The sequence below is a fragment of the Platalea leucorodia genome (assembly GCF_965183815.1).
Source record: "Platalea leucorodia genome assembly, chromosome: 3".
Lineage (NCBI taxonomy): Eukaryota > Metazoa > Chordata > Aves > Pelecaniformes > Threskiornithidae > Platalea > Platalea leucorodia.
In genome coordinates this window covers 73,686,694-73,700,184 of record NC_138825.1, presented here as the reverse complement: position 1 = coordinate 73,700,184, position 13,491 = coordinate 73,686,694, and the positions used below count along the sequence as shown (strand labels likewise).

General features: G+C 40.0%; 1 protein-coding gene across 6 annotated transcripts in view; it reads left to right on the top strand.

The window, feature by feature from the left end:
* The window catches only part of NT5DC1 (5'-nucleotidase domain containing 1), a 199,596-nt gene extending 187,863 nt beyond the window's left edge, over positions 1-11,733 (top strand). For all 6 annotated transcript variants that reach the window (XM_082307059.1, XM_082307056.1, XM_082307055.1 and 3 more), the window contains 4 exons: positions 743-996; positions 4,796-5,035; positions 6,551-6,758; positions 8,797-11,733. In XM_082307059.1, the coding sequence (XP_082163185.1) occupies positions 743-996; positions 4,796-5,035; positions 6,551-6,758; positions 8,797-10,561 (2,467 nt within the window). In that variant the 3' untranslated portion in view covers positions 10,562-11,733. The remainder of the gene's footprint in view (positions 1-742; positions 997-4,795; positions 5,036-6,550; positions 6,759-8,796) is intronic.
* Positions 11,734-13,491: the final 1,758 nt, after the last annotated feature.

Here is a 13,491-nt window from a genome sequence, read left to right as displayed (position 1 = left end):
ATTATGAATTTTCTTGGTACAAATTTACTATTTTGCTAAGTTCAATGTAATTATTGGATACAAGCAGGTAGTTCCTAGAAAATATTTTTGAGTAGTGGCATCATTTTACCTCTATTTTATGTTAAACACTGTTTTTTCAATGCTATAAGTATGTTAATTTGAACTGTAGTCATGAAAGTAAATTTTCATCATCTCTACTTCTATCCTTGAATGCATTTGGGAAATGAAGAAACAGCATAGTGAGTTATTTTATTATACTTGCTTTAACAACAACTTCAGTTCTATAGCTACCATTCAGGAATTATGAACATTTGGCTCCTTTGCTAAAGAAAAAGGTTGTTACAGACTTTTGGAGGAGTATAAACTATGGGGTATTACTTTCTCACAAAAAAATATGTGAATATTGCTTCAGATAAATAGATTCCGTTTCTGTATTATCAATATTCTGCATATCTGTTTCTCCAAGCAAAACCCAGAATATTGCAAGCACTGTTTTAATATTTAACAACTTAATCTTTCTAATAAAATTAATGAGCTTTGAAGGTTAACGTTGTCCAGACTTAAGAAAGAAAAAAAAATGGTCTCAGAGACTCAGTAAGTAGCTTACTACTGTGTTAAAATTCAACAGGAATTGTCTAACTTCAGAGACATTAAGTAAGTCAGTCATGCACACCTCACAGTATGGTAATGGATAAAAATAAGTAGGTGAAACTCAATTAATTGCCTCTTTCTTTATTGACAGGCTAGTGAAAGATGCCCCGTGGGATGAGGTCCCTCTCGCTCACTCCTTAGTTGGTTTTGCCACTGCGTATGACTTCTTGTACAGCTATCTTAGCAAGACTCAACAGGAGAGATTTCTTGAGGTAATTGCCAATGCCTCGGGATATATGTACGAAACATCATACAGACGTGGATGGGGCTTCCAGTACCTCCACAACCACCAGCCTACCAACTGTGTGGCCCTGCTGGCTGGAAGCCTGGTTCTGATGAATCAAGGTATGTGCTAAACCACAGGAACGTTTTTCTGAAGTGTATCAACTCAGTCAGCCATCTATGCAGCAACGTTCAGGAACTGATAGAAATGCTTCTGAGAGTACAGCAGTATTGAGTTTGCTCTTTTGTTGCTTAGAAAAATTTAATTTACTGAATAGAACAAAAGTCTGTGGGCAGATGTACAAGGTATAATATATATGCATATATACCTGTGTATATAAATTCAGTTATCTAACTGATTCTGAAATTCTTACCTCACTGTTTGTAAGAATTAAAAATCCCCTTGTGTATAGTCTGTCCAGTCCAGATTTACAGATAGGGTCTTTCAGGGTAGATTGTCAGTAAAGAGCAATGCACTCGGTCTCCTTACACAATGCATTGAGAAGGTCAGCAGTCAGGAACACCCTGTGCGCTGAGCTGGGAGCTAGGCAAGAGGATAACCTGGAAGTTCATCCAAGATTTCTGTCCTGTCTCCCTGAGAGAGCTGCGAAGGTGTAACTTTATCCACCCAAAGGCCACAGCTCAGGACCTTTCTTTCCAGCATCCTTTTCTATGGAGATGAGCAGGGCTTTACCTTTTTCCCTCTGAACTATGCCCTTGTACCCTACAACCTTCATCCAAGAGGTGTCTGTGCAGGGGTCATCTCCTCCTTTGCTTTGGGAACTTAAACCTGTCCTTCCCAGTTCCCAGGTAAATAACCTCACCAGTTGCTTTTGGCTGCTCTGCCTGGGGGCTATGCCTCTCCTCCTGTTTAAGTGATACACAGTGTAAACGAGAATGCAAGTCATAGAGTCAGAGGGAGACAGCAGATAAGAAATCCTGACTTTAAACCCCCCTGGTACTTCAGCTGAGAGGTGGAAGTCATGGAGCCAGCTCCTGCTTTTATAAGAATGCATCAATATTGTATCAAGTGATTGTTTAATATGTACTAGAAGTATTTTGAAAACATGATGCCCAATGGAACTACTTACTTGCTGCAAGTCAAGGAAAATCTAGTTTTTGGATGCTGATGGCATTGCCAAGCTGTACAGCCCTGCCAAGCAAAGGCACATCTGCACATTGTTGGAGCTTTCAGATGCCCAAAGAATTGTGCCAAAAAACTGTGGCACCTACTGTGTTTCAGGGGGTCATCTTTTTGTTAAGTGTTTGTCAAAACAAGTGCATTCACTGACGTACGTATGCTGAAAAGCAGCAAGAGTATGTGTGGAAGTTATTTCCTTTCCTCCTATCTTGCCTTCCACGGATTGAAGACTCAGATCATGTTTATTCAGTGGGTTTTGCTAAATTCCTCATAATTCCATCCTTCCCCGAGCCTCCATTGTTGCAGAAAGCTGACAGTTTGCGGGATGACTCTGCTTTTCATTAGAGTATAGACGATAAGTATGCTTTGTGCCAAACAATGCTAACATCACAAATACAGTTGGGCAATATTCCTTTCACCAAAGGTTGGTGGGTTTTTTGGGGGGGGAGGGGGAAAAAAAGGCAAATTCAGCAACAGCTGAGAAATTTGAAAATTTGTGCTGATATTTCAAATGAAAATAGGTCAGAACACCCAGAGTCTATATTTCTAAATGAAAATTCTGTTTTTAATATAGAGCAACATCATTTTTAAAAAAAATGAAATTTAAATGAAGCTTGTTGGTCTAAAATTAAAAAAAAAATGGTTTCTTGAAAATTCTCATTCCAAGATAAAAGGCTTTTTCTGAAGGAGAAAAAAAAAAAGAGAGGGAGAAAAGTAGTAAACATACTATTCTCCCTGTATCAGATGCATAGCAATTGCAAATAGTGCATCCCAGTGTAGACCTTTCTTCCAAAAGGTTTACATTTCAACTAATAATTTTAAACACTATTCAGCTATTGAAGCATGCAGAGACTAAATAGGCAGCTTGAAAACATGTAAACATTGTCATAGGACTGAAAAATGAAACTAATTGAAATGAATTCTAGGCACATATACTGAAGTCTTTGCAGTTAAACACTCAGATGTTCAAAAAAGCAACTTGAGTAAGGCCTAATTTGATACAGATACTGCTAATTTTAGGTGAGATTTGTTCTGTTTTGTTGTGTAGCCTGACAGAGTGTTGAGTCTCTTACCTTTTTATTCTAATGTATTATTATTCTTTTAATATACTACAAGTATAGGGTTCTAGCATAGATATAAACTAAGTGAACAGAACATACATGCATTACAATGGTAAATATACTGCATTGAACCATGGAAAATAGCATTCTTGCTAGCGCAGTAAAAAGCTAGCTACGGTGGCTGTTAATGTCACAAGGGAAAACAAGGGTGAAAGCATTTGGGATTTTATTCGGACAGACTGCTGTGCTGCCAGCTCCATCAGAGTAATGAAGTAATGTCAAAATAGCTGTGAATAAAAAAAGCAGAAGTAAGTAGCAGCACCTCCCCTTTTGCTCAGGCCTTCCCCATCATATTTATCTCTTCAGCTAGCAGATAAAAATACCATGTTAGATTCAGGTTGTCTGTTTAACTTAGACATTGCAATTTTTTTTCTCTCTGTTACCTGAGCAGGATTTGGCAGCCTTGACTAGTAGGAAGTCTGAATTGCTCATCAGTCTGCTGAGCGTAAATACAGGAATTGTGGCAATGACATGAAACAGTCTTAGTAGCAGGACTGAATGTAGCTCATACTCGCTTAGCCTGGCACGTATGCTTCATTCAGCAGGCACTGCTTCACCACGTAATGCGGTGTAACGTATGCCAGCTGAGCTCTGCTATCTGGTGGACAGAAGTCCGGTTAAGTCTGTGTCCAGACACTTTGAGTTGGGTAGGCACTAAGTTGTCATATAGAAGCGCAAGGCAGTTGGTCTCTATTTAGTCCTGCCTCTCTTGCCAGTGAATCCAAAAGAAAATAAGAGAAGGCACATAGCCTTTCCTCTGCTGGGATCCACGTGCTGCCTTCGGCAATACAGAAATGCAGTGGTGAGGCTCTCATGCTTGTGCTTGTTCCTCCTGTGAAGGCAGACAAGCCCTGAGAAGGTCTTCTTATAACCTCTTCCCAGCTCTTGATCTGTGTAGAGCAGACCAAAATAGCAAGATCTCTGAAAGTCTTTTCTTTAGAAGAAATATAACTGTTTAAGGCTTGTATATGTGGAGGCTGAAACTTAACCTAGTTGGAAGATTAATTTGATTCTGGAATTGAGGAATCTGCATTTGGAATTAACCATGCAAAACTCTTCCAAAATAACTTCTATTTGCATAACCCTTTAGGTTGTACAATAAAATGAAAATGTAACTAGAATGGAGCACATCTTAAAATAGAGCATGTATTAGTAGAATATCAGTTAACTGCAGCTCAAATGTGAACTTCTTTGTATTTTTAAAACTCTGAGGTTCTCCTTACCACACTGGTGATCATGCCAGTGAAAAAGGACTGATGAGAATATTTGCATTATTGGAGCCCTCTAGTGGGGACTGTAAGGCTGTTTTCATACAGCTTTAATTTGAAATACAGTAGTCTTGGCGTGGCTCTGCCCTTTTTGAATGTCCTGAATGCACTAAGGAAATTTTCCCTTGAAGATGGAAAGCAGTATAATCCCACATTATTAGCAAAGGGTGTTTGGTAGATTTTCCCTGCTCATGTGACCTTGCTTTGCTGTCTTTAAATATAGTGTTTTATTTTTCAGCTTAGAACTACAGGGACGCTGAAGCGCTAGGTCATGTTTTAGAGCTCTGGATTGCAGAGTCCTTGCTGTAAAGGATCCCACTGTGGGAGTAGAGATGACGTAATCTATGATCTATGGTGTTGTAATTAGATTTGCCAACATCTTTTTCTTTCAGGCTACCTTCAGGAAGCTTACTTGTGGACCAAGCAAGTGTTGGCAATCATGGAGAAGTCAGTAGTCCTGCTGCAGGAGGTCACAGATGGCTCCCTCTATGAAGGGGTGGCTTACGGCAGTTACACGACCAGATCGCTGTTTCAGTACATGTTTCTTGTCCAAAGGCACTTTGATATCAATCACTTCAACCACCCCTGGCTCAAGCAGCACTTTGCATTCATGTACAGGACTGTCCTGCCAGGTAGGTCATTTGGGTGAATGCAGATGAATCTTCTAATTCTTGAAGCAGCAGTAAATTTCATACTGGATGTAGGCCATTTTTAAATAAGATGGTACCTGGATTTTTTTAAAATAACCTTTTCCTTGGATTTTACCTTCATCGTCCGTCGAAACAGTGACATCCTTGTTTATCACTGCTTATTAAAGATCGTTGTTTATTAAACTCTGGCTTTTAAAACCAGTCAAAAGATAGGAACATCATTTGGGAGAAAAAGCTCAAAAAAGAAAAAAAGAAAAAGTTCAGAATTTAATTTCTGGTTTTCAGAGTTTGAAACAGACCTATTTCTAGGGTTTTCTGTTTGAAAAATAATATTCTTCAAGATTCTTAATGATTTTTTTCCTTTGCCAAAAAGCATCACACTAAAATACTAGGTGAAAGGAATAGAAAATGATGAAGCCAGGGTAAAAGTATCAACAAAGTATAGGAAAGTTTTATATGATCACCATTTTTCCACAAAACATTGAACTATATTTTTATACCATTTTTATTAAAATATTTTTCATATGGAAAATGTAATTGACTCAAATGATAGGTTTCTCTGTGCAGCGGTACATGAACCATTTTCTTTTTTCAGTGTGAGAATTAAACAGAAATATCTGGTGTCACTAATGGGTCAGTTTTGCAGACTTTTAATCTCTCTGTTCTTTTGCTGGATCTCTCCAGTCTCTCACAGTGTGTTTTAGCATCTCTGATTTGAAGTCCTAGTTGTGACTGAAAGATGGAGATGTACAAATACAAAACCAATTATAAGTTAATAAGTATTGCTGTCCCCTTCAAGCTTTCAGAACAGATTTAGTCTCAGGCAGCCTTGCAAGTTTTCAGTGACAGTTTTCTGTTGCTTATTTGCAGGACAATTCATTAGGAACTTATATGGTTCAAATTCCTGGTTGAAAAGACAGTGATAACTTCATTGGCTATAAGAACCCCAGATCTAGCCGTGTATGTAAGGGGGGCTGAGCGCAGCTTTGGCGTGCCAGCATAGGCATGTAAGGAATTGTGCTGACCCCATGTGAGACCTCGGGCATACTGGGTAGAGGTTCCTAAGAGCAAAGTGAACTCATACTAGCTGTTTCAGGTTGAAGCTGATTCTTTTCCCCTTGGGGGAACCTCTGTTTTCTTGCTTTAGAGAGTTTGGATTGACACAGGAAAAGTGAAAGCTGTAAAGAGAAAGTTATCTTTGCCAGATTTGAGTGAGGAGAGGAAGTGGATGGGACATTGCTTCTTACATTTTTTGTAGTACTTTGACTGTAGCCCATAGCCGGAGAAGAAAGGTGAGTATTCAAGTTAGCTACAGCAGAAGGAAACAGCTCCTGTGTAACCTGTTTATGGCTCATTTACAAGTAGGTCTATAAACATCTGAAAAGGCTGTTTCTGTTTGCGTCTGTTTGTTCTGCTTGGCTTCACCGTCATGCTTTACAAACGCATCTTTGTACATTTATTTGTTCTTTCTTACATTCCTTTTCACTTTTTCCCAAGGGTTTCAGAGAACTGTGGCCATCGCGGATTCCAACTATAACTGGTTCTACGGGCCGGAGAGCCAGCTGGTGTTTCTCGACAAATTTGTCATGCGCAACGGCAGCGGGAACTGGTTGGCAGAGCAGATCAGAAAGAACCGAGTGGTGGAGGGCCCGGGGACCCCATCCAAAGGGCAGAGGTGGTGCACTCTCCACACTGAATTTCTCTGGTATGAAAGGGAATGAGTGGGCTCAAAAGGAACCTGACAGCTGTTTGCTATTAGTGATAATTCATTATATGTAGATTTGTACTGTAGAAGCAGAGATCAGGCTGGCCATGTGTGACCTAGAGAGTCATTAGGCTCGGAAGATCTTCACTTGGGATGGATGCACAGTATGTGTTGCTACAGGGAACACCTTGGTCTTGTCCTACATTTGCTTTTGTGTTTTTCTTCCGTTGTCTATTGCTTTTATAGAATACAGGCAGTTGCAAAAGGACTGAAAATTTGACTGCATGTATTGTTCAGTGTATTTGGTCTATTCTAATGGTTTTTAATCCCATTGTGTTCTTTAATAATTGATTAGGTGAATATTTAAAGCAGTTTTCTTTTAAAAAGCTATAAGTAATAATATAAGCTTTCTTTTAAAAGCTAAGTAATGTAAGCAGTAAGGCTACTGTTAGTTTGTTTTGCACACTAATTTGCAAGTTATGCTTAGAAAAAATATCATGATAGATGACTGGATCCTTATTCTCCATGTAATTTTCAGCTCTGCTAATTTGTATGTCAGTCTTCTGAAGATAAGAAATTAAAAGACCCAAGAGGCTTTATATATTCATATAAATTCCCTCAGTCTGTGGAGAGAACAAGTATATTTTCGAGGAGTCAGTGTAGCTCTATTTCTTTCTCTCACAACAAAAATATTATTGAATATATATTGTTCTGCGTTTATGATACGCACCTTAGAATGCATGTTTCCTAGGCTCCAAGCACCCTTCATCTTGTTATTTGCAAAATACAGAATCTCTCCTCTACAACCCCATTCCATGCTTCTCCTGCGTCTCCATGGAAATCTTGGGAATTTATACTTAGAAAATTCTTTTTTATATTAAAGGGAAAGAAATTTTTTAAGAGCACCTGAGTAAAAAAAAAAAAAAAGGGAAAAAAATTATCTGAATATTCCAACAATTGCCTTTTCCCTGGTGCTGCAGTGTTGCTCGTGTGATGAGCATGTCCACTTGCAGTAGAGTCTCAGGAAAGAGGTCTGCTTTTAGGAGAATCTCCATCAAGGACCACTAGATACAGAGCAGGCTCCCGGCGCTGGTTGGAATTACCCGAAGCCGTATGCAGGACATGAGCTGTGATTGTCTAGGGCCTGACAGAGGCTCCTGGTTAGCGGTAGAGAATAAATCTGATGAGGAACCGTCTAACAGAAATATTACTGGGCTTAATGATGGTTTTGTTTATTTTGGTTGCCTAAACACAATGCCAGAAGGTTAGGTTTTGTTTTCCATGGTTGGGGTTTTTTTGTTGTTGTTGTTTTAACTCCTGTAGATCAAATAAAACAAAAACTATAAGCACTGTAACCTTGTCTGGAATTAAGACCTCTTTTTAGACCAAATGCCTTATATCTTACAATTTATACAAGAAAGCCATGCAATTTTTTCTTCAGCCTAGTTGGAGAAGGAAACTAACATACACTAAGTGATATAAATCATAAAAAATTATCCTTTAAAATGCCTTTTCATTAATTTTTAGTTTATTGCTAATTCCGTTTGGAGACTACAGACTTCTATAATCATCAGCTTGGGGAAACAGATACACTGCTTCTCTTGGTTAAGTAGTCAGTAAATAGGTGTAAATGTTGATGTCTAGTGCAAAATAAGCAGTGTCTACAGCCTGGTCCTAATGTGCCTTTTTTAAAGATTTGTATTGCAGTCAATAGCTTTGTGATACAAGGCAAAACGTGGCTAGTTTGAAATTAGTGGTGCTCTTATTTTTGGACTGAAGGATTGCTTGCTTTAAATGTGGAGCAGATGCTTTCAGCTATTATTCTGTGAAAAGCACACAACAAATTTGTATAGGGATTAGTATGATAAATATCATTACAACTATATGATTAGTTCACTCAGGAAGCATACGTGTGGGCTTTATATTGTTAGCTTGCTCCTAGATGTAAATATTGAATTGGTTTTTGAGTTGTGTACAGGTGCTGATAATGGAATCGGTCAAGTGATTTTTAAACCCATTTTCCTCGTCTTTTTGACAGGTATGATGCAAGTTTGCACTCCACACCTCCGCCAGACTACGGGGTTCCTAAGCTGCATTATTTTGAGGACTGGGGAGTGGTAACCTACGGAAGTGCTTTGCCAGCTGAAATCAACAGGCCTTTCCTTTCCTTCAAGTCAGGAAAGCTGGGAGGACGTGCAATATATGATATTGTTCATAAGAACAAGTACAAAGAGTGGATCAAGGGGTGGAGGAACTTTAATGCTGGGCATGAACACCCAGACCAGAACTCCTTTACTTTTGCTCCCAATGGCGTACCTTTCATAACAGAAGCTCTGTATGGGCCAAAATATACTTTTTTTAATAATGTGTTAATGTTTTCCCCTGCCGTGTCCAAGAGCTGCTTCTCCCCATGGGAAGGGCAGATTACAGAAGACTGTTCCTCAAAGTGGCTTAAATATAAACATGACTTGGCTGGTGACTGTCAGGGACGAGTGGTTGCCGCCATGGAGAGAAGCGGCGTGGTTTTTATCAGGGGAGAAGGAGTGGGTGCATACAATCCTAAACTGAAGCTGAGAAAATTGCAAAGAAACCTCATACTTCTCCATCCCCAGCTTCTCTTGCTAGTGGACCAAATCCATCTAGAAGATGACAGCCCCCTGGAGGCAGCTACCAGTTTCTTCCACAATGTGGATGTGCCTTTTGAAGAAACAGTTGTTGATGATGTCCACGGGGCCTTTATTAGGCACCGTGATGGGATATATAAGATGTACTGGATGGATGACACTGGCCACAGCGAGAAAGCTATCATCGCCTCAAGGATGTATCCCCGGGGCTACCCGTACAACGGAACAAACTACGTGAATGTAACGACCCTCTTGCGGCACCCCATCACGAGGGCCATTTACATTTTCATTGGGCCCTCTGTTGATGTGCAGAGCTTCACCGTCCGTGGAGATTCTCCGCAGCTGGATGTTTTCGTTACCACCAATGAGCATGCCTATGCAGTTTACCTGTGGCCCGTTGAGGATGGGTCCCGCTCTGCCTTTGCACAGGTTATTGCAGACCGCCAGAAAATTGTCTTCGACCGAGCCTCTGCCATTAGGAGCTCTGCAGTGCCAGAAGTGAAGGACTACGTAGGGATCGTGGAGAGGAACCTGCAGCATTTTAAGCCTGTTTTCCAGCAGCTTGAAAAGCAGATCTTGTCTCGTGTACGCAACACGGCTAGCTTTAGAAAGACTGCTGAGCGCCTACTGAGGTTTTCAGATAAGAGGCAAACAGAGGAGGCCATTGACAGGATATTTGCAATCTCACAGAGGCAGCAGCAGCAGCAGCACGGCAGAGCAAAGAAAAACAGAAAGGTAGCCAAAGGCTACAAATTTGTTGATGCCGTTCCTGACATTTTTGCACAAATTGAGGTAAATGAAAGAAAAGTGCGACAAAAGGCACAGACTCAAGCACAAAAAGAGTTGCCTGTAGATGAAGACGAGGAAATGAAAGATCTTCTGGATTTTGCAGATATCACTTATGTGAAGCACAAAACTGGGGTGTCAATCAAAGGCCGATCAGGGCTGGCACAGATGGTGACGACTGCTCGAAGTAGTGCCCCATCAATATCAGCTTCTTATACCCGCCTCTTTCTAATTCTCAACATTGCTATTTTTTTTGTCATGTTAGCAATGCAGCTCACATATTTTCAGAAGGCCAAGAGACTGCATGGCCAAAGATGTCTGTATGCAATACTTTTAGTAGACAGCTGTATATTATTGTGGCTGTATTCTTCCTGTTCTCAGTCACAATGTTAGCAGAAGACCTCTACTAGTCGACCAGTTTATGGTCATATACGTCTATGCAAAAGCATTAACCCTAATAGGGCCAAAGTTTATCTTCTTTTTTCTGAAACATTCCAAAAACAGCTGGGGAAAGATTGGTTTCAGACCAGAAGGGATGGAAGAACAGGGCAAGCAACGAATATCTCAGAAAACTAAGTACTTAATAAGTACTCCTCCTTTGTGTTTTGAGTTGGGCCTCACATCTGAGGGAACGTTATGCTTTGTTCATCAGAGTTCAGTAATGTAAAGCTGTAATTAATTTTTTTGGTGAGAAGAGCCCTCTTAACTAACTGATTTGTTTCCAAGGGCTTTCTTTTTTATACAGAATTGGGTTTGCATTTAGTGAGTTTTCATTTCAGGCTGCTATGGATGTCTCTGGACATTCTCTTAAGAAAAGGACATTCAAACACAAGTATGCAAGGCAGATCTTAGCAGTAGGCTTCATTTCTCTCTGCCAAACCAAAGAATGCTTCAATATGGGACACTCCTGTATAATTATTGCAGACCCTTACAGCATGTTGTCTCTTCCATGCTTTACAGTCTGGCATGGTGGGAAATGGCAATCATGTCAGTACTTGCCAAGTGAGAGGCACAATGCCTAGTAGGCAGTAGCAGAAGGCAAATACGGGGCTAACTCAAAGTATAAAGGAACACAATTCTCAGGAAAAAAACCCTTTATCTTTCAGTCAAGTGTAGACTGTAGAAGGATGAACGCTGTAGGGTCTGTTCTCAGTTTTACAAGGCAGGGTTTCACAAAAGTTTTCTATAGTTTGAAGCACGTCCTAGTAGGGAAATAATGTCCTAGGTCACTGCCCTTCCATATGCAATTGTAAAAGTACAAACAAAAAACCAAAGCGATCCTGTGGTAACCTCAGCAATTGCCAATATGGAAAAAGAGGTATTAAGGAAGTATTTAATGTCTTTTTTCTATTCACATGGCTAGAAACAGAGGACAGTTAAAATTGTGTGAACAGCCAGTTCTCTGTAAAGCACCAGCAAGGGTTCTGCAAGCTCTTGGTGGCCCCGGGTCAATTATTTGGGGATTAGTGGTAAATGGAATCACGTGGTTTATGACAAAAATAAGTTTGACGTCTCCACATATATCCCCTTCTGTTCATTAAACTGATTTCAAAAAATCATAGCTATTTGAGAGGATGGAAGCTCTATGGAATTGGGGCATATCTGTATGTCTTTACAGAAAACCAATTCTTCCAGTACATTTGCTAAATAAAAACATTATAATTGTCTCTGTGGAAAAGTTGTTTTTCTTTGATTAAAATATTTTTCCTGAAATTACAGTAATCATGTTCATCAGCACTTTATTCAAACCACAAACCTTTGTGTCCTCTTCCTTACACCCGTTTAGGTATCTGTTATCTACATTGCTGCTGTTAAGCCATCTGCCAGCCTATGTGTTGAAATGTGATGAGCTTTCCTTGTCTAAACATCTTCAGTGAACAGATCAGAGTATTTTCACTAGGTTCCAGCTACTGAGCCAGTACTGACTGCTGTATTCACATACATAAGCCCTACTACAGTCTCCAATGCCGGGATTTATCCAGTGAAATTCGGTACATTTAGTCTGAGCAAAGATTTAGGACCTCAGTTAATTTCTGATCCATGTATAGTCAGTGGAGAAAGAGAGCCTTCAGATAGCTACTCGGTCCACCTGAGATCTTGAAACACCTTCAAGACATACCTTTCCCTTCTTCCTAATTGCAAAAGGCATGTAGGGTGGTTAATCACCTATTTCAAATCACCCACTTAATTGCTTAAGATGAAGGGAGCTGAGCCTGGAGTGTGTCACCCAGTATAGCTCCATGTTTGTAGTGGTGCCTGCTGAAAGTGTGACTAGATTGTGATGGGCTGTGTATCACTGAAAATCTCCTATTTCTGCCTTTGCACTGTGATGACAAAGACACGCAGAAATAGCTATTGGGTTATGTTCAGTTTCAAAGACACTGCTGGTTAGTTTTTCAATATTAGGTGATACTATTATTGGCCATGAAACATTGAAAAATCAAGATGCAGGAACTGTTGCAGTTTAGTTGTACGGCCTGGCACATTCCTCCACTGGGAGCCGGTGCCATAAAATTGCCCCAGGGTAATTCAGGGAGTCATTATGCCTTATAAGCAAATAACCTGTGCTTGTGTCTCTGTGTCCTCTGTGCAGATATATGAACCTCCAAGAGAATAAAGAGCTGTGGTAGCTTTTAGCCTTCATTAGGCTAATGTCAACTTTATTCACTTTATTTCACGTCTATGCACATTTACCCTGTGTCAATTTGCCATTGCTTTGAACAATCGGCTATAGAAAGCCAACCTATAGTCTAGAAGGCTTTTGAGAAATACCTGCATTTCTTGGTCTGCTTTGTAGTGTGGCATCTGAATTCTAGCATGGGATTTGTGTAGCTGTCAAGTGAAATTGCAGAATTACAGATTAGAAAGTAAGGTATGGTTGTGCACATTAGCTGTCGTTTACACTACACTTCTCTGCACCGTTCTAACAATGCAAAGGGAAAGAGGTACTTGCAAGAGCTGCCCATGCTCACAAACAGGTCTTAAAGCAGCTTTTAAAGCAGACTAGCATTCAAATCAATAGTGTACATGCAATGATGGAGTGAAGGGAAATTAAATGTGCCAATCTGTCCTCCTGAATGGGAGACCAGACCCATTTCAGCATAAAGTGGGAATCCAAGGGTTTTCCGGCCTGTGCTTGGTTTGCATCTGACACCCTTCTATAAAAGATTTATGAGTTACCTGCCTATGACTCTCATTACTGGCCACTCGGAACTCCACTTACACAGATGTAACTTTGATTCAGATAGAGCAACTAAAGTTTGCTTCGACTAGTGATGAAGCCGTAATTGTGCTCAGTATATTTTGGATATGAAAAGAATCTT